At 46.6% G+C, this 18,321-nt stretch overlaps 2 protein-coding genes across 14 annotated transcripts in view; one reads left to right on the top strand and one right to left on the bottom strand.

Annotated features, from left to right (window-relative positions):
- STAMBP (STAM binding protein) overlaps positions 1 to 18,321 on the top strand; it is a 116,608-nt gene that overhangs the window by 50,629 nt on the left and 47,658 nt on the right. The gene's annotated exons all lie outside the window — the stretch shown is intronic.
- KANSL3 (KAT8 regulatory NSL complex subunit 3) overlaps positions 122 to 18,321 on the bottom strand; it is a 31,068-nt gene continuing 12,868 nt past the window's right edge. For 5 of the 13 annotated variants that reach the window (XM_083629301.1, XM_083629295.1, XM_083629300.1 and 2 more), the window contains exons 13-23: positions 17,647 to 17,850; positions 16,867 to 17,032; positions 14,502 to 14,579; positions 11,305 to 11,493; positions 9,078 to 9,162; positions 7,585 to 7,739; positions 6,215 to 6,342; positions 5,316 to 5,538; positions 3,841 to 3,989; positions 2,026 to 2,194; positions 122 to 834 (exon numbers count right to left, since the gene is read on the bottom strand). In XM_083629301.1, coding sequence (XP_083485427.1) covers positions 278 to 834; positions 2,026 to 2,194; positions 3,841 to 3,989; positions 5,316 to 5,538; positions 6,215 to 6,342; positions 7,585 to 7,739; positions 9,078 to 9,162; positions 11,305 to 11,493; positions 14,502 to 14,579; positions 16,867 to 17,032; positions 17,647 to 17,850 — 2,103 coding nt within the window. In that variant the 3' untranslated portion in view covers positions 122 to 277. The remainder of the gene's footprint in view (positions 835 to 2,025; positions 2,195 to 3,840; positions 3,990 to 5,315; positions 5,539 to 6,214; positions 6,343 to 7,584; positions 7,740 to 9,077; positions 9,163 to 11,304; positions 11,494 to 14,501; positions 14,580 to 16,866; positions 17,033 to 17,646; positions 17,851 to 18,321) is intronic. The other 8 variants (XM_083629306.1, XM_083629307.1, XM_083629304.1 and 5 more) reach the window with 3 other exon arrangements.

Genomic DNA, 18,321 nt, shown 5'->3' with positions numbered 1-18,321 from the left:
AATGTTTTGGTAAGCAATGCTCTAAGAAACCTACCTAGAAACACCCAACAATCTACATTCAATGCTTGCGAAGATTTAAACATTTCTCCTAGAAGGCAATGAAGTCAATGATTAAAGAAAATTATGTACACAAAAAGATACGTTTATTAAAAGTGACAAAGGAACAAAACAGATGAAGGGTCCTCTTGTCATGGAGGACAGGAATGAGAGAACAATACTCCTGCTTCCCTTGCAAAGGCCAAACAGTTCCATGGTAAACTGGCGTGATGCCTCCTTGCTATGGCTTCTGGCTGAGAGCAGGCCCAGCTGTGGCTATGATGGAAGAGCTGGTCAAGTTATTGCCCAATGTGATAAGTGTGGTGCCGGCTCCAGCGGACAACATGCCTTGTGGAAGCAAGTGTCTGTTTGCAAGACTCTCCCTGGTGTGGATGATGGTACTGCTGTCGTCCATGACAGAAGGCACCCTGCCCAGGGTCTCCACAGTCCCAAGCGCATGACCTTTGGTCAGATTAACCTTCTCCACCCTCTGTCCTAGGGCTCGGTCACCCTTCATGGCTGTTAGTGTAGAAGTCAGTATCACCGTCTTGGATGTCGTCTGCAACACAGGTCCCACTTTGGAATGCACAAGGCTGCAGGGTGTGCTAGCTGGGGTGGAGGTGGCGAAGGTCACAGCTCCCACGGGGGCTGAGGAAGAGCTGGAGGAAGCAACGGCAGTTTGGACTGCTGTGGGCTTCACAGAGACGGAAGCGGCCTCTGCCATGACAGATTTTGTGAGTGCAGACAGTTTGGCATCTGACATCACATACAGCGTCTTCATGGGGCTTGTGGTGGTTACTATGCAGGAAGAGGAACAAGAAAGGAGTCTCAGTTGGTGCCCAGGTAATTAAACATCTCTACAATCAAGCACCAGGGTGTCATTTACCAGGCACCACCTGCACAGACACAATTTCAGGAGAGATCCATTATCACTCTATCTCAGACTGACCACAGCCAGTGACATTCAAATCAGTGAGACAGCCAAGGTCACTATGCTCTCTAGCAACATACAGACGCTTGCTTCTGATAGTTTTCAGAAGACAGTATTCTCAATAACATTCAGGGGAACCCCCAAATGGTGTAATGGGCTGGGTAAACATGAAAGTGGTAGCATTCTCCCATATAATTTCCCACCTTTCCTAATACTGTACCTTGGGCAAAGATTAGATTGTAAATACTAGGGATTCACATAAAAATCTAATTTGCTTTTGCAGACTCTAGGTGGTTATTTTCTAGGTACTGAGAGGGTACCTAGAAATGTAAGTGGTGGGGAAAAAACTGACAGGAAAGCTGCTGATGTTTCAGACAATGCAGGCAAGATAAATTTTGAGAAGCACTTTAAAATGGGAGGAAACCAGCTCCCTAGCTCCTAAGCAGCCCCATGTGTTGATGCAGACACTTCACGTAGAATTCCTTTATGGTTTATGGCAGTGGTTCCCAGATCTGGCTATACTATCCCCTGGAAGGGATTACCGGGGGGCGGGGGGTGCTGGAAGTGTAAATGACTATCACTTTGAAAAGTCTGTATCACTGGATCAAGGTCGTTGAGTTTTAATTGGATTTTGAGTAAATGTGCAATAGTTGCTGTTTTGCATTCTACTGTGTCATCTTCCTTACTAGGCCATGCAAACCATTATTCTGCATAATGCTTTTTTATAAGGTATAGGGCACTAGGGATGAGTTTGTGGAACCAAAGGGGCACTGTCTCAAAAAGGTTTTGGACCCTCTGTTCCATGCAGTATATGGGCGTTCCTTCTGCCTAGCCTAATGACAGGCATTCTGTTTTAAATGAATGAAAGAAACTAGACTGAGCACATGAGCAACCTAGCTATTTGGATTGTTTCGTATTCAGTTGAAATGAACATCAGCGGCTATCTACCTAAAAATAGGACAGCTGTTCACCAATGACTACTAAAAGCAGTGACCCGCTACATGATGTACCCCTGCAGCTGGATTTCTAGACGTTGCTCAGGTGCCACCATTTCTCACCTACAGATAGTGCTGGTGGTGGCGCTGAGGTTGGTTGAGATGCTGGTTCAGCAGGAGGCATCTCTATGCCAGCCTTGGCTTTGCCAAGTTCCCCCTGAGGCAACAACTTGCTGGAAGGAGTGGAGCTGGAAGCTGCACTGGTGAAGTTTCCAACTGCATTATCTGTGATCTGAAAAATGTAAACACAGAAAAAGAAGAGAAATGGAGGGCAATGAAATGACATTTCTGGCCATAAGCAACTCAGAAGTGTAAGAAAATGGAAAGGACCAAATACCAAAAGTTATGAGAAAGAACCACCTATACTGCTATAAAAATGTTGTGTGACATGTACATAGAATTATGCCAAAATTTTCATTATTAGGAGGGGAAACCCTGCTTGAATGCTGTAGAAGTGCATAGCAAACAAAAGTTTCCCAAGCATACTGTTCTTAAGTCTGTTTGTAAGCCTTAGTAGTGCTACTTAGGGTGTAGGGATGCCCTTTTAACATTGTGCTGCAGTTCCAACTTGTGTATTTCCGATTCCTGGAGATGTAGGTCTAGGATGCACACCAGACCTTTTGACCAGGCTGACTCAATAGATCTTTAAATATGTACCAGTAAGTCCCCAGACACTTCTTCAGCATTTAAGCAAAAGCAGGCTTTGGATTCATACCACAAGTCCATCCCAAATTATTATCTGACATGACACTTCCCACAAGCTCAGAATCAGACGCTCCCTTTATGGGGGTGGGACTGAGAAAACAGAGTAGAAAGTGCATAAAGTGGGTTCCATTACAAACTAAATATATACTATCTTCTTTCTTTTAATATATATTATCTTCTTTCTTTTAATAGATGGGACATGGGTGGAGCTGTGGTCTAAACCACTGAGCCTTGGGCTTGCCAATCAAAAGGTTGGCAGTTCAAATCCCCGCAATGGGGTGAGCTCCAGTTGCTGGGTCCCAGCTCCTGCCAACCTAGCAGTTCAAAAGCACACCAAAAAGTGCAAGTAGATTAATAGGTACTGCTCTGGCAGGAAGGTTTCCGTGTGCTGCTCTGGTGTCGGTGTTCCACTGCACCAGAAGTGGCTTAGTCATGGCCACGTGACCTGGAAAAACTGCCTGTAGAGCGGAAAGACGCCAGCTCCCTTGGCATGTAAAGTGAGATGAGCGCCGCAACCCCAGAGTCATTCGCGAATGGACTTAACTCTCAGGGGTCCTTTACCTTTATGTCACTTACATCTGGTTTAGCCAGACTTTGCCAACCTGGTGTCCTCCAGAGCTTTTGGGCTACAACTCTCCTCAACCCAGCCAGCACACAGATTCATGGAGGATGAGGCTCTCAATGACTACTCATCAGAGGAAGTATCACAGGAAGTGTGTGCCTCTAAACACCATCCGTTGGGGGACACATGTTGGGAGAGGGCAATTGTGCTCATGTCCTGCTCTTAGGCTTCCCAGAGAGATCTCTTGGACCAGATGGACCTTCCTTTAGGTTTAACCAAATTCCCAAGATAACTCAAAGTCACAAAAATTAACAATGGACGAAACGCCATGTCCTCCATAATGATAGAAGGGCTAAGGGGGATTTGCCAGAGGAGGCAAAACCATCCAGGTGGGTCCTGTGGTAAACAAAGGTGACAAATCTTAGCTTGGAGGCAGCTGCTGCTACTAAGCCCATAAGACAGCCAAAGGCTGGGGCTGGCTGGAAAACCCTTAGAGCAAGAGAGAAGAGGAGATGGCTGAGTGCCCAGGTCAAGGCTCGAAGACAGTTCTGTGACTCTTCTGTCCCTAATGTACCTCACCTGAATGCTAGAGCTCCAGCAGGCAGAATTACCTGGGGTGGAGGTGGGGGGGACCGTAGCAGCAGCTGCTGCTGCTCTTCCATCTGGGGCTGGATACTTCCCATGGCTGCCTGGCTGAGGGTCGTGACTCGGCTGGCCTGTCCTCGCAGAGTCACTGTGATGGTGGTTGGAGCTTTTAAGCCTGGTGGAAATGGAGGGGGAAAGTCACTGATGCAAGTTGCCGTGGGAACACACATATGCCAGAGTTGGCAGCCACAAATCATAAATTAGGAGTTAGGTTTACAACTGCCCTTCTATGGGCAGAGACTTTAGAGACTGACATCATCATTGAGGGATAAGCAGCCTCATATAACCAAAACGCTTAAGTCTAATTAATGCATGAATAGGTCAATGCCATAGAGTAAGATGTCCAGCCACACTTAGCTTGGTCACACCCCATCACCTTGGGAGGAAGAAAGTAAAATCTATTGTTTCCTTCAGTCTACCATGTGTGTAGAGTTCTGAGCTCCAAGCTCAGATCATATGGCTTTTCTACAAACCATCATTGTGTTCCTGTACCAAATAAATCAGGAACTTTAACCACTTTGGAACTAACTTAAGTTTTGCTGCCTGTGTTTTCTGAATGCTGTATGGAAAACACATGAATCTGACCTTTAAAAGTTTGTAAGTAAACCATTTCTAACTTACCAAACATGGTCTTTTTCTATACTAGTGGAAGTGAGGAACTTTGGAAGGAATTTAGAAGGGCATATTTTAAAGGTAGAATACCCTATATTTACTTTGCTGCACATTTTGTGATTTTAAATCTCTGTGGGGGTTATTTCACCAAAGAGTACTTGCCCCAAACCTGTATCTTGGGGCATCTACGGAATTCTCCTTTTTTTTAACCTATTTTTGGCCTTGCCAATCAACAGTTATGAGACTAGAGAAGGGCAAAGCCTCAGGTGGGTTTTTTGTTTGTTTTCGTTTTTTAGGCTCAGTGCTGGAGAAATCACAATTGTATCTCCCCCTTTCTTCAAGGAGCTCAGGGTGGTGCAACTAGGATTAGGCCACTTAATCTTCAACCTGAGATAGCAAGCCCAATTTACCCCAAACTACCCAGTAAGCTTCCAAGCTGAATGGATATTTTAACTTGGGTCTCTGCAGTCAAACACTCCATGATGGCTCTGTTCATCAGGGTCTGCAGAAGCAGGAAAGCCTGCACCAACCTCATCAGCTAATAACTGCAACTCTTGCAGTTGCTGTTGATCCTATTTATACATGTATTGTTTTTGCTACTGAATTCTGATTCACGCCAATGCAAGTTTCTGAATGAAGGAATACTACAGCATTCTGGCTCCATGCCTGTTGTAGTTGGTGTTTTGGCCCCAGTCAACTCGCTCCCTCATCAGTATTGCCACAGTGACCTCAGCATACCCACTGGTGAAGCCACAATCCAAGGAAAAATGACACTAGTCAGCACAGAACATAATTATTCCCTGTTCTGCCATTACAGCTGGACTCTTACCTGTCCCCTGACCAGAGATGTGAGCCAAGCCGGGAAGGCTGCTTGCAAGTTTTGCCAGCCCCCCATTAGTAAGCAGCTGGTGAATAGTGGTGGGCTTCCCGCTTGCTGAGCCTCCAAGAGATGCCAAGGTTGTGGCAACTGGGATGGTGCGGACGATGGTGGCTGCACTTGTGGTGATGGTGCTCAGGTTCTGGAGTGGGGCTGAGGTCTTCAGCGCTGAGGTCTGCAAGGTGGAACAAGAGGAACAGGTTATCAGAATGAAACATCACTGAGCAGGAGGCCTCTCCCTTTTCCCTACTTCATGCTAAGGTATCTAAGGGGTTAACCAGGTTTTCTCAAACTTGGGTCCCCAGCTGTTGCTGGACTACAACTCCCACCATCCCTGACCACTGGTCCTGCTAGCTAGGTAAGGTAAAGGTAAAGGACTCCTGGATGGTTAAGTCCAGTCGAATCTGACTATGGGGTGCGGTGCTCATCTCCACTTTCATGTGAGGGAGCCGGCATTTGTCTGTAGACAGCTTTTCTGGATCATATGGTCAGCATGACTACACTGGTTCTGGTGCACGGAACACCGTGAGAAGTGCCAGAGTGCATGGAAACGCAGTTTACCTTCCCATCACAGTGGTACCTATTTATCTACTCATGCTGGTATGCTTTCAAACTGCTAGGTTGGCAGGAGCCGGGACAAAGCAACGGGCGCTCACTTCGTCACGGGGATTCGAACCGCCGACCTTATGATTGGCAAGCCCAAGAGGTTTGGTGGTTTAGACCACAGCGCTGCCCACATCCATAACTAGGTATGATGGGAGTTATAGCCCAACAACAGCTGGGGATTCATGTTTGAAACCTTTGGCTCACTGGTTGACCAGGGACCCCACAGGTTGCTCACACGGACCTACCTGAGCCAAAGGCCCTGCAGCAGCAGCAGCAGCAGCAGCAACACTTGTTGGGAGAGCGGCTGGCTTTGTGCCAATGTCCTGCAGGCTGAAGCTCAAGCCTTGCAGGAGGCTGCTGGCAGAAGCTGCCCCTGGAGATAAACCAAAGAGAAGCAAGAGGGTTATTCATTCTGTGCTTCAAGAAACAAATTTGCTGTCTGAACCAACAATCTGATCCCGTCAGACAACTCAAGAACAGCTTTGGAGCTAACAACCCAGTGTAGCCAGCCAGATGCACACTTCTCTCCCCATTCAGCTGACAGGCCTGGACTGCACATCTGAAGCCACCGCAAGCCTCTGTGAAATGCAAGAGGAGGCTTCTTACTCATGTCACCCAGCTGCTCTGTGCCAGAGAGGCTTGCCTTATGGAAGGAGAATAAAAAGAAGCAGCATTGAGCAGGTGAAGGCTGCAATGTGAAGGTTGTGTTCGTGTAGGAGTGCAAATATCCAGAGTGTGGGGTCAGGTGGGATTACTATGAGGAATTATAAAATATGCATCAAGCCATTGTGTCCACGATGAATGCATTGTGTTGACTGGGTTTGATACATTGACAATAATTTCTGATCAAACCCCACAACCCTCTGCATCTCTGGCCATTTCCTCTACTGTCCATTTCTCTCTCTTGACAAGTCACGTACGCAGCCCAGTTGTCGCCAGGCAGGCATCTTGGGCCATAAAGATAGTGGGCAAGCTTCTTTGAAGTAGCCTTTCTGATATGTTAATCCCAGGATGTTAATCTTAGGGCCAGGAAACAGATCTCACATGAAGGTGATAATGATCGCTGTCCTCCTGGCTATCCTTTTTATCATATGTATTGATTGTTTATCACCTCCGGGGTTGCCAAATGTCCTCCTTTGTAGTTCTGTTCTTTGTTTACCCCAGAAATTTGTGTGCTAATTAGTTTTGATAGTTTAACTTTTCCCCACCTGGGTTTGTTGAAATGCTCAGAAGAAATCTGATTGGTTCTTACGAACACTCTGTAAAAGTTCTTTTGTGAATAAAACGACCTGGGCTGAGGGGTGGAGGCACGCAGAGATTATTATACGCACCCTTCCCAGAGTCTTGCTGGTTCAAGCCTCTGTGTGTATTCTTATTAATCAGAGTTCAATCCTTCCTTTACTTTGAGAACGCCTCAAGTGGTGCCCCGTGTGAGGCTAAGCTAAAAGGAAACCGTGTGAGGCTAAGCTAAAAAGAAACGTGTGAGGCAAACCTAAAAGGGAACGGTGTGAGGCTTGTAAAAAAAACCTCAGCGTGTGAGGCAAAGCTAAAAGGAAACCTCAGGCCTGGTGGGGGTAATCTTGCCTTTTCACAGAAAGAGGGAGTCAGAAGTTACCTTGGACAGCGTTGCTCGGCTGGGCCTGCATACAATGTGTGCCACTTGCCACCAGCCTGTTCTGCAGAGCATGGAAAGCACTTGGGGCTGTGCTGCTAGGGATCGTGGCCAAGGGGGTGGGACTGATAGAGGGGCTGTCTGCAGCAGAACTTGGCCTGGGTGGGGGAGGAAAAAAGGAAAGACAGTTAAATTATTAAGCACACACACACTGCACGCAGATCTTTTCATGGGGTAAGTGGAATTGCTCAGCCACAAATGAGATTTGCTTTTCCTCCAAAGGCATTGTTTGGCTCCCCTGCATGCAGCACCTGGAGCCACTTGCTCTGCAGGTGCCCTTTCTGGGGTACATCTTCGCCAGTGCTTGCAGCACATGGTAGCTTGGCTTGCATAGTTTCTTCTGTGCCATACTGACTGTAGGCCACTTCACACTTACATGCAGTTTAAGAATAAAGTGAATAAACTTTAAGAAGTTTTTCTTCCTCTCGTATAACACTAGCAGTAGCGTGCACCCAATGAAGCTGAACCGTGGAAGATTCAGGACAGAAAAAATAAAGTCCTTTTCCACACAGTGCAGAGTTATCGACTATGGAACTCCCTCCCACCGGAGGCAATGATGGCCACCAACCTAGATGGCATTAAAAGAGGATTAGACAAATTCATGGAGGAGAAGGCTATCCATGGCCACCAGCCATGATGGCTCTGCTCTGCCTCCACTGTCTAAATACCAGTTTCTGGAACCCACAGGAAGGGAGACGGCTCTTGTGCTTGGATCCTGCTTGCAGGTTTCCCTTTCGGGCATCTGGTTGGCCACTGTGAGAACAGGATGCTGGACTAGCTGGGCCATTGGTCTGATCCAGCAGATGCTCTTCTTATGTATTTGGGTAGTCCTGCTGGACCTCAGCAATGACCGGTCTTGTCCAATTTGCTCCATTTCCCATATTAGCCAGCCAGGTGCATATGAGAAGCCCATTATAAGGGCATTAAGGGGCTCTTCCTGCTGCTGCTTCACAGCACACAGTGTTTAGACCCAGGAGGGAACAGATAAGTCATCATGGGGCCCAGGATGGTATTGGTAGGCCCATCCTCCATAGATGTGTAAAATCTCCTCCTAAGGGTGGGATAGATTATTTAACCATTTATTAAATTTCTATACCACCCTTCATCCGAAGATGACAGGGTGGTTTACAATATAAAAATACATACCATAATACAGTACCCCTGCTGAGCAACTGACCATCATTATTACACACACTGTTTTGAAAGGAAGGGAAGATTAATTTTTAAAATGAATGAATGAATGCACCATGCATCAATGAATTCCATAAATGAAGCATTTCTCAGAGTTGGATACGTGAACTGATTTCCATGGGGAAAACACTGGTGATTTGAGATTAGCAAGGCAAGTCTTTGTGACAACTCATTCACAAATGTAGCCTACCCTTAAAAGATGCATGAATTGGTCCTAAATGCATCGAAGGCCAGCAGATACTCACTTGGAGGTGGCAAGCAATCCAGGCGCCTCCTTTACAGCCAAGGTGGATGGTCCCAAGGTTGCAGCAATAGGCTTCCCTGCGGCTACTGCAAAAGGAAAAAAAGGAGTAAGAGGAGTCAGTTTCTGCTGCAGTATGTCTGAAGGACTGAAAAAGACCAAGCATCAACCTCCAATAACCCATAGCCTGACACTGCCGTGAAAGATGCAAGAAATACCACGTCACTATGTGACTCACTCAGCACATACAGCAGAGTAACAACTGGACTGGATTCTAGACTCCAAACAGCCTCACTGCCTCCAAAGCACCAGGCTGTCTAGTTTGGAAGCAGCAATCAGCACTCCTGCCTGCTGATTTAATTTATACTTATTTCCCTTGTTCTGTTATGCCAAACACCCTTCTTTCTTTACTACCTCTTAGCACTGGCCAATCATTCATAGCAGGGCTTGTCTTAAAGCATCTCTCATATAAAATACACAGGAACAGAAGCAAGTTAAAATCACGCGTTTATTGCAGTGTTTTGGATACAAATGAAAATCTGTCTTGCACATTCCACCTGTCCACGTATGGTAAGAGGGAATTCTTGTTTGGTTCAAGTTTACTTCTGCATTTCATTATTGTCTGTGAAAAGAAATAAAGTTTGGATAATTAAAAAATTAAAAAGAGACAGAGACTTTCAAAGCTGATAAATTTATGCCCCAGTGATTAAACAGGGATTAGTTAATTTGTACAGTAAAAATAAATAAATCTACTGTTGAATTAACTAAAGGGAAGATTTACAAAAGTATAACATTTTACAGCTTTGGAAGTCTCCATGTCCAGATGTGCTCAAACTATGTGAAGCCCTCTTCGTAGAAGGGTTGGCTCGACAGCCTACTCTTGCTTCCATTTTAAAAGCCTTAGCTGATTTATCCCTAATAAATGTTTCAAGTGTGGCTATCCTATCTCCTGCTTCACATTGAGCTTGGGCGCCCATGCAAATCACTAGACCACTCTAGAAGGAGTTCCCGTTTAGCAATGGGCTGCTGCTGTTACATCATGTGCTCATCAGCAAATACAGTCATTCCCATTCAGGGTCCTTCCCTCATATGTGAGGGCAGCGAACCAAGATGTGCAATAGAGTGTGCCCTCCTTCAGGGAGCTGTGGCCACTCCCAGCTCCTTACCAGCATACTTGTATAAGCCATGCACACATCCGCACAGTTGCTGCATCCAAACATGCTACAGGTTAGGAAATCATTTGCAATCAACTACATATTTCAGGCTATGAGAATGCTACGAAACAATAATCACATCTAGAAGCTGGCTACGCCAAGGAATTTGAAATCACAAAGGATCTTCCAGTGGAAGTCAGGATCAGTCCTAGAAAGAGCTTTTCCTATGGGGGATCTTGAGCTCCCAGGTGGAAGATTTTGTGGAAAACACTTCAACCTGTTAGTTTTGGAAAAGCTAAATATATTGGCTCAGAAACCAAATGCCATGGACATCAGAAAGAATAATATTTTAAAAAATTGAACAGACCACTGGCCAGGCCTTTAAAAATCAACATGCCCTAGACATATTCCACAAGGCTGTTTTCTGCCTCCCATCAACCAGAATCACATTTTCTGAGGAACAGCTGTAAACTTAGTAGCCATGGCCCCCTGGTTACCATGCACTATGACGAGGGTAAGAGGCAGCCTTGTAAGCACCTTCCAGTGTTAGCTGAGGGCTTTCTTGGAGCTGCTGTTAGTGCCTTTCTTGCTCTCACTTTGCAGAGCAATCTGCAGAAATCCATACAAGGGGCCTCAGTTTTGTGATGGCCATGTCTTTCACGGCAATGCTTTATTAGTTCAGCTCACAGAGCAACTCTAACATAACTAGATCCCAACAAATTCTCCAACTCTAGCTTCAAAACCCACCTGCATCCAAGAAACATTAGAAAACAGTGCAGTTCCTCTTTTGTTTATAATGCTACTGCAACTCAGAGCTGCTCATATTAAAAATATTAGCTAATTATTCCCTGGAACTAATACAATGGCCTAAACCTTGCATGTCAGATGATAACATGTTTTAGGCACTTGCTCTGCACTGTCCCATACACTAGACCAAACCATTAATCCACCAGCCTAGTCTAGCACTCTCCCAACCATACGCCACTTGAGGTGATTGACACACATCTCCTGTGACCTTTAGACCCTCCCTCCTCACCACTGGTCACCTGTAAGTGAGCTATAGTTCCCAGGACTCACTTTCTAGCGGTGCCTCTAAGGGGGCTCCATTCCCCGTGTCAGCAGATTCTCCATGGGAGACGATGGTCACCTTGATTTTGGCTCGCTTGGAAGATTTGCTGCAGTGAGTTGGACTGGGGGCCTGGTGCCTCTTCAGCTGCATTCGCACATCTTCTTTCTCCCTGGCCTCTGACTGCTGCTCTGAAGAGACTGAAACCAGAGAATACAAGAAAGCTTGTTGAAACTAAGTGTACAGGGGAAACCTCACAACACAAACCTGTGCATGTGTCCAGACACATCCCTGCAGTTTCCTCCAGGCTACCCTGTGCAAAGTGTCATTTTGCTTCGCAGGCGACAAGAACCCTTCTTCTCTTTCTTTGAAGCTGTCACCTCACCTGCCAATCATCAGCATTAAATAGAAATTAATCAGGGGTGCCATTCAAGCTGCAAACTAGGAGAAGGGAAGGAGGACTTGTAGGATATGGATGGAGGGGCCAACAGGTAAAGGAAGAAGAGATCAGCTACTGGAGAGGCATTGTGAGCTGCACTCATGAAATAGATGGACTTCATTTCAAAACACATAAGCTCTTTCCTAATGGATATACCAGATTCCACAGCAGGGCTGCAATCCTAAGCAAACTTATTTGGAACTAACTCATTCTGAAATCACCAAGACTTCAGCCTAACAATTTTTAAACTTGGTATTAATCTTATTGCTTTCAGCATGATTTATGTGCACGTAAACATGGTTTACTTGTCGGATTCTCTCTGCTAATGCCTTCAACACACAACTCATGCTAGCTAGGTACTTTTTCCTTCTTACTGCAACACTCAGGCTTAGAGATAAAAGAGTGGTGTGTTTCAAGTCCTTAAAACCACACCCCTTTAGCAAAATTCAGAACTCTCTTCCTGGGTCAGACCAAACAGCAAACTGGACAGATGGCTTCATTACTGGATCTTTCTGGGAACCAAATGAGGTATTCACAAGAGCCAACAATGTTGAACACCTTCTTCTCTGAACATCTCACAAACAGGGATTTTTTTCAAGTTTAAAGCATACTCGCCCCCAGTATGTTATCATTCCACAATGTGCAGATGCTAGAGAAGCCACAGCATTGAATAAGCGACGTTTTTGCTCTATAGTGTTGGGCATTGATAGCTAATGGTACCAAGAACAGCTGAGAGTGAAGTTCAGTATTTGTTTGTCCTGGATGAGGAAACAACCCATGAACCTGATTCATGCCAAGCAGCCACTTTCACCAGGGCCATCAGCATGGAGTCAGTTTTCTGTTTACTAAGACAAAGAGTTAACACATTGCTTTGAAACCTGGTGCATGCTCTGCTCCAAAGTCACTGGAGACATTTTGCTGAGAATGTGGAGAATCATATAGAACAAAGCTGCCAAGGTGTATGTGTATGTGTTTGTGTGTGCGCTCACAGTAGTCCAAAACAACCAAGTACTCCACACATGACTCCAGAGGTGACTAAGCTACAGCTCTCCAGATGCTGATGGACTCCAGCCCCAAACATCAGTGATGCTGGCTGGGGCAGATGGGAATAGGAGTCCAGACACATCTAGAGGTTAGCCACCCCTGCTCTCCGCTGTTCACCAGCAGCTCAAAGCCACCAAATTTAATGGAGCAGAAAGGGAATGCTGAGACTGTCCCCACGCTGAGGCACCCCAATAATTCTACGGGAACTCTGTTGGCTTTGCTGCTGCTCTGAGGTGAATGAGGACCCCATTTTGAGACTAAACTTCTGTGCAGGCTGGGAAGGAATCTGACAACCTGCATTTGTTACGGCAGTCCAGCAAGTTCCAATTAACTGGCACTGTTTCTCTGTATCCGGACTGCTGAAGAAAGCCAAGTCAAAACATAGCCATTGAATTGATGTAGCTGTACACGCATCTTGTTTCTTTAATGAATAAACTGGCACCAAGCACTGTGTTTTACAAAATTAGCGAGAGCTGGCTACTTAGCTAATGTTATTTTCATAGCGTATGTGGTACTTCTCTCACACACAATTCTACTCTGACATTTGTTTGGATTTCATTGCTGTTGCTTTTGTTTAATAGTGTTGTATGCACTTGTACTAGGTGGGAATCAGGTCTCCTGCCGTGACAGGGACGCTGCTGCATTTCCCCATCACTGAAAATCCACTGTGGAATTCAGTTCATGCCATCAGATTACAGGAACAGGACATCAGAGCCACCAAAGCAATCTGGGGTAGGGAGCAAGCAGCCTCCTCCAGATCAACCAGACAGCGAAGGGGCAGTAAACCTCAGGCAGGCCATGTCCCAAATGTGGCTCTCCAAGCCTCTCCACCTGGCCTTTGAAATTCTCCCTAGGTCACGCCCCAAACTGGCCCTGCTTCACACCTCAAGTGCCTGGCTGGAATATGCCTTTGCACGTAATAATGCCTCATTTGTCTAAATGGATCAAAGAAAGAGACGGGTGTGAGAGTCTGTGCAGAAGCTAGGCTACCAAACAAAGGTAAAATTTACATTTATTGCTCCACCCGCTTTTGCATCTGGCCCTGCCGACCGGTAGAATGCGGCCCTTGGAAGGCTGCCACCCTCACCTCAAAAAACCACCCTTATTAGCACAAGGCCCTACCAGACATGCAGTGCCATGCATTTATCAGGCCACACTTCCATCACAATGAAGCTTGGGCAAGGAAAAACTCCTAGCGGATTGTAGCCCATGATGGGTCACGATCTGTCTACCAGATCTGTCCCACTTTGCCATCTTTAATTTCTAGAGTTCAAAACCCACCAAGACCAGGTGGCAGGCAGCCTGCTGCCTCCTGAAGAACAGCTGGTAAAGCTAGCCTCACTGCAACACCCCAGACTTCCCCTGCCAACTGTTCATCTCCCTCTTGTGGTAGCGGTTTGCAACTTCCAGGAGCACCATGGAAAAAGCAGGGCTGGAACAGCTGGGCCGGTCCAGGCAGAAAATAGTTTTGTTTAGGCCCACCGCAAAAACTTCCTCCAGCAGTAATGAAATTTTCAAAGCTATGTAAAAAAGTGGGGTGGTTGGGTAGGAAGAGAAGCTGTCCTCTATAGCTACTTTACTTCAGCTCCTGCTAAAGCAACAGGAGGAGTGGGAGACGGCAGAAGAGGCCCCCAAACACTGCCAAAGCAGTGCAAGGAGGGAGAGAGAAGGAGGGTGAGGGAAGAAGAGAGAGGCAGCAGAGGCAGAAAGTGAGGAGATACTCACCAAAGAGGCATGAAGAGGTGCCAGGAGGAAGAGATTTCCTCACCAGCATGTTTTGTTTCAGAAAGGCAGCAAACTGAGCTGAAATGAATCAGAGAAAATTACAGTCCTGCAGCTCATGTTTGGTGGGGGGGCATCCCTCTGACCCACCATGAGAAGAGAAACTCTGCAGCCGGCTGGCAAGTAGATCCAAGAAGCATCTCTAACTGACATGGCTGTAGCCCAGCCTCCCCCAACCCTTCAAAGCGGTGCTAGCCAGGGCTGATGGGACTGTCAACAGTTCAAAAACATCTGAAGGGCACCAGTTTGGTGCAGAATCCTATAGCATATTGCCTGTCACTGGGGCTTTGACATCACCCACTCCACCCTAGCCAGCAGAACCAGGCAGCAACTTCTGTCAGAGACGGCAAAAGCAGCTTTCTGAGTTGTTCTCTCTCTCCCTCACTGACTGCACTTTCAGCTATTGCCTGAGCAGGGTCACTTACTAATACAAATCACACCAAGTCATTTCAGACATATTTAATTATAACTGCAAAACACTTGGCACAAACAACACACAACACATTAGGAAGCAAAATGTGACTGCTGATTGTCATTGTTTGGGGCTCAACACAGAAGCATTCCGAGTACCCACTCTTGAATGGAGGTATGTGGCATAAAGCCTGCTAGCACTGGCCAGCTGCTACAGTAAATTTACGGCTACCCTGAGAGTTTGAATTCTAACAAAGCAAAGGAGTGACCATGCTGCCACACATGCACTTATTTTGATCTGCTGCTAGGATGTGGCTAAATCTGTAATTTAGAACAATCAAAGCATAAAGATTTATTTAGAGAGTGTTTAGCACTTACTGCTGCTTTTCTGAAGGAGTGATGCCTTCATACACAATTCAGTGTAGGCTTCACAATGAGACCTAGAATTTGAGTTGGCTGACTGCCACAAAGGCCAGAGTGACAAGGACCATAGGTGATCAAACAACAGGGCAATCTGTTTCAACCCTTGAAAAATGCTGTCCCCCCCCCCATGACCTCATGTATTAGAGAAGGAGAACAGAGGCCAGACGGAGAAGGAGAAGGGGGACTATGAGAAAAATAAGTTGCTCAGCCAATCTGGCTCCAGCAATTTCCAGCTGCATCGGCTTTCACCAGCCTGGTGTTTTCCAGGAGTTGTAGGAGTTTTGGATGAGAACTCCAATCAGCCCAAGTGAGATCAGGTAAAGCGTTGCTGGAGCTGACAGGAGTTGCAGTCCAATATATCTGGAGGGCAGCAAGTTGGCAAAGGCTGAGCTGCGATGCACAACACAATCTCATCACAGGACAGTTGTGGGTCAAGTGGCAGCTAAGGTAGCCCAGCTAAGAACACAGAAAGCTCCTTAGCTCAAGTCAGGCTACCGGTCTATTTAAGTTCAGTATATATTGTCTACTCTGACTGGCAGCAGCTCCCCAGGGTCTCAAGCTTTCCCAGACCCACCACCACAGCTCCACTTTATCTGGAGGGAGGGTGGAACTGGGACCTTCTGCATGCATAGCTCATTGAGCTGTGACTCTCCACCCTTCTCTGATCAAGTTTCCTGCCCAGTTCTAATTTAGGGGATGACTGTAATGAGGATGGTATTGCTCCATTACCCTGCCCATTCGCTATACAGAGTGAATGGCAGCTCATCCTCCCTCCACAGCAGGCATGAAGCAAAGAAAGGGTAAAGCTTGGCAGCGCTGAAACAGAGTCTGGGCTGAAACTCATCTGCTGCCAAAGACAAGAGTCCCAGCAGCAGAGATCTGCAATTAAAAGCTCAAGGGAAAGGATCTGTATTTTCAAGGACAAAGAGGAAGAGTGGTCGCTACTGTGAGCTGGCAGGTCTGCTGAGCTGCACTGGGCACGCAGAAAACCAGATTGAAGATGAGAGAAAACTTCCTGCCCCGCCCTCCGCCAATCTATCATCGGTGCTGTTCTCTTCCCTTGGAGTCACCTGCATTCACCTCACAGACCAAGCCACAAAGCACAGCCTTCACAAGCTTATCACCATGCAGGATGAAAGGCACCTGTTGAATATCTCTATCCCTCAACATACAAGACCATCACATATGCTTCTGATACTCCATTACACAGTCAACTGATGAGGACACACAAACATATCTGCAGGGGCACATTATAAGCCTACAAAAGCCACAATCAGCAGCCGGAGAGCAGGAAGGAAACAAAAGCTACTAGACAGAAGACCCCAAAGGCCCATTAAAGCGGCTGTTTCTGTTCTGGAGGAAGTGACCCCTTTCTGAAAGTGGTGTTGCTTGGAGTCAAAACCTGGAATGTTGCCCGTTGCGCAGGCCCCAGGATGCAAAAAGCTGCCCCACAAAGACAAACAGGCAGACTTACCTTGAGCCTGCTTGTGGGTCAGCGCTGCTGCAGCAGCTTCTGTCCGCTGCACGGACCTCTTCAGCAACTGGGTAGCCCCAATCTGACTGGATTTCTGAACTGATGACACAGTGGCCATTTTAGCCTTAGGACTGGAGGTGGGGCTGCTGGATACGCTGGAGAGGTCCTGCCCAAGGGAAAAAGCCCCCCCACCCCAAATACCATTATGGGTGCACTATAATGAACACGTTTAGTAATGCTTAGGATCGTGGACTTGGAAAACTAATGACATGGCAAGCAATGGACCCCAACACCTCCCTGCTCTCATGACTGAGTCCCATCCCTGCTACTGGCTCCTTTAATCCTCCAAAGAATTCTGAATCTTTGCTTCTCTACCCACGGGTCTCACTATCAGCTCCCCTCCACCACCCTTCATATATAGGGCTCGTTGCATCCCTCAGTTCCATGCTCACATCTCACAAGTATGACAAGTAACAAGTGCCCGCAGAACCTAAGTGACCCTTATTATAAAAGCTGGAAATTTGTTTTTTAGAAAGCTAAATGCAAGAAGGAAGAGCAGACTAAGGTGAGCACATTTAATCTATGTTTCCAAATGTGGCAGGCCATGCTCCTGTGGTATAGGGTTCCAAAGGTGGCCCTGAGAATTGTGTGGGCAATGCCTGGGAAAATCTAAAGCTGCAGTGTGAAGGTGCCAGAATCTTTCTTTCTCTTCTTTTGGCACATTCTGCTGTTGTCACTGCAACTCTTTGCAAGCACACGTGCTTTCCCCACCGTCATTACCTCTGACCCGGAAGGTGAAGCCGGGACCTTGGCTGCAGGGGAGGCCGGCCGGCTGCTTCTTTCTGGCATGTCAAAGGACAGATCCCGCCTGGCCAAATCACGTGTCGTTTTCTTCTTCTTCTCAGCATCTAGGTCCCGAGGGTCAGAGCCCGAATGGCTGTCTGCCCGGGTGAGCACTCCAGTTAGGAAGTCAGCAATCTCATCCTGCAGAGGCAAGAAGACGGGGTTAGGTTCTTAAGAGCATCCACAAAATAAACGTGCAAATGCTCTAAATGAAACTTCTTGTAGTTCAAATTATTTGCCAACACACTCTCCCTCTCTCTCTCTCTATATATATATATATATATATATATGCGAGGCCACAACTCCCAGTCCTTCCCTTTATACTTACTTTTACTATTCTTATGCCAACAGAAAATTTAATGTCCTGAAATGTGCTAAGGGGGCCTTCAGAGCAATAGAAGGGGTTATGTGCTGGTCCCTGCCAAAGAGGGCAATGTAGAGATTTGCTTTCCACTGTGATGAAAACGCAATGCAGCAGGAAGCCATATGGAAGATTAGGGAATTACAGTAGGAGTGACCAGCCTCTTGGTAGGCTTCCACACATGACTGAGTGATGGCACTTTTGCACCCTGCTAAAACAGCAGAGAGATAGTCTTATGCTGGAGGCCTGAA

This window comes from Podarcis filfolensis, assembly GCF_964270895.1.
Source record: "Podarcis filfolensis genome assembly, chromosome: 8".
NCBI classification, from domain to species: domain Eukaryota; kingdom Metazoa; phylum Chordata; class Lepidosauria; order Squamata; family Lacertidae; genus Podarcis; species Podarcis filfolensis.
This window is presented reverse-complemented; position numbering and strand designations above follow the sequence as displayed.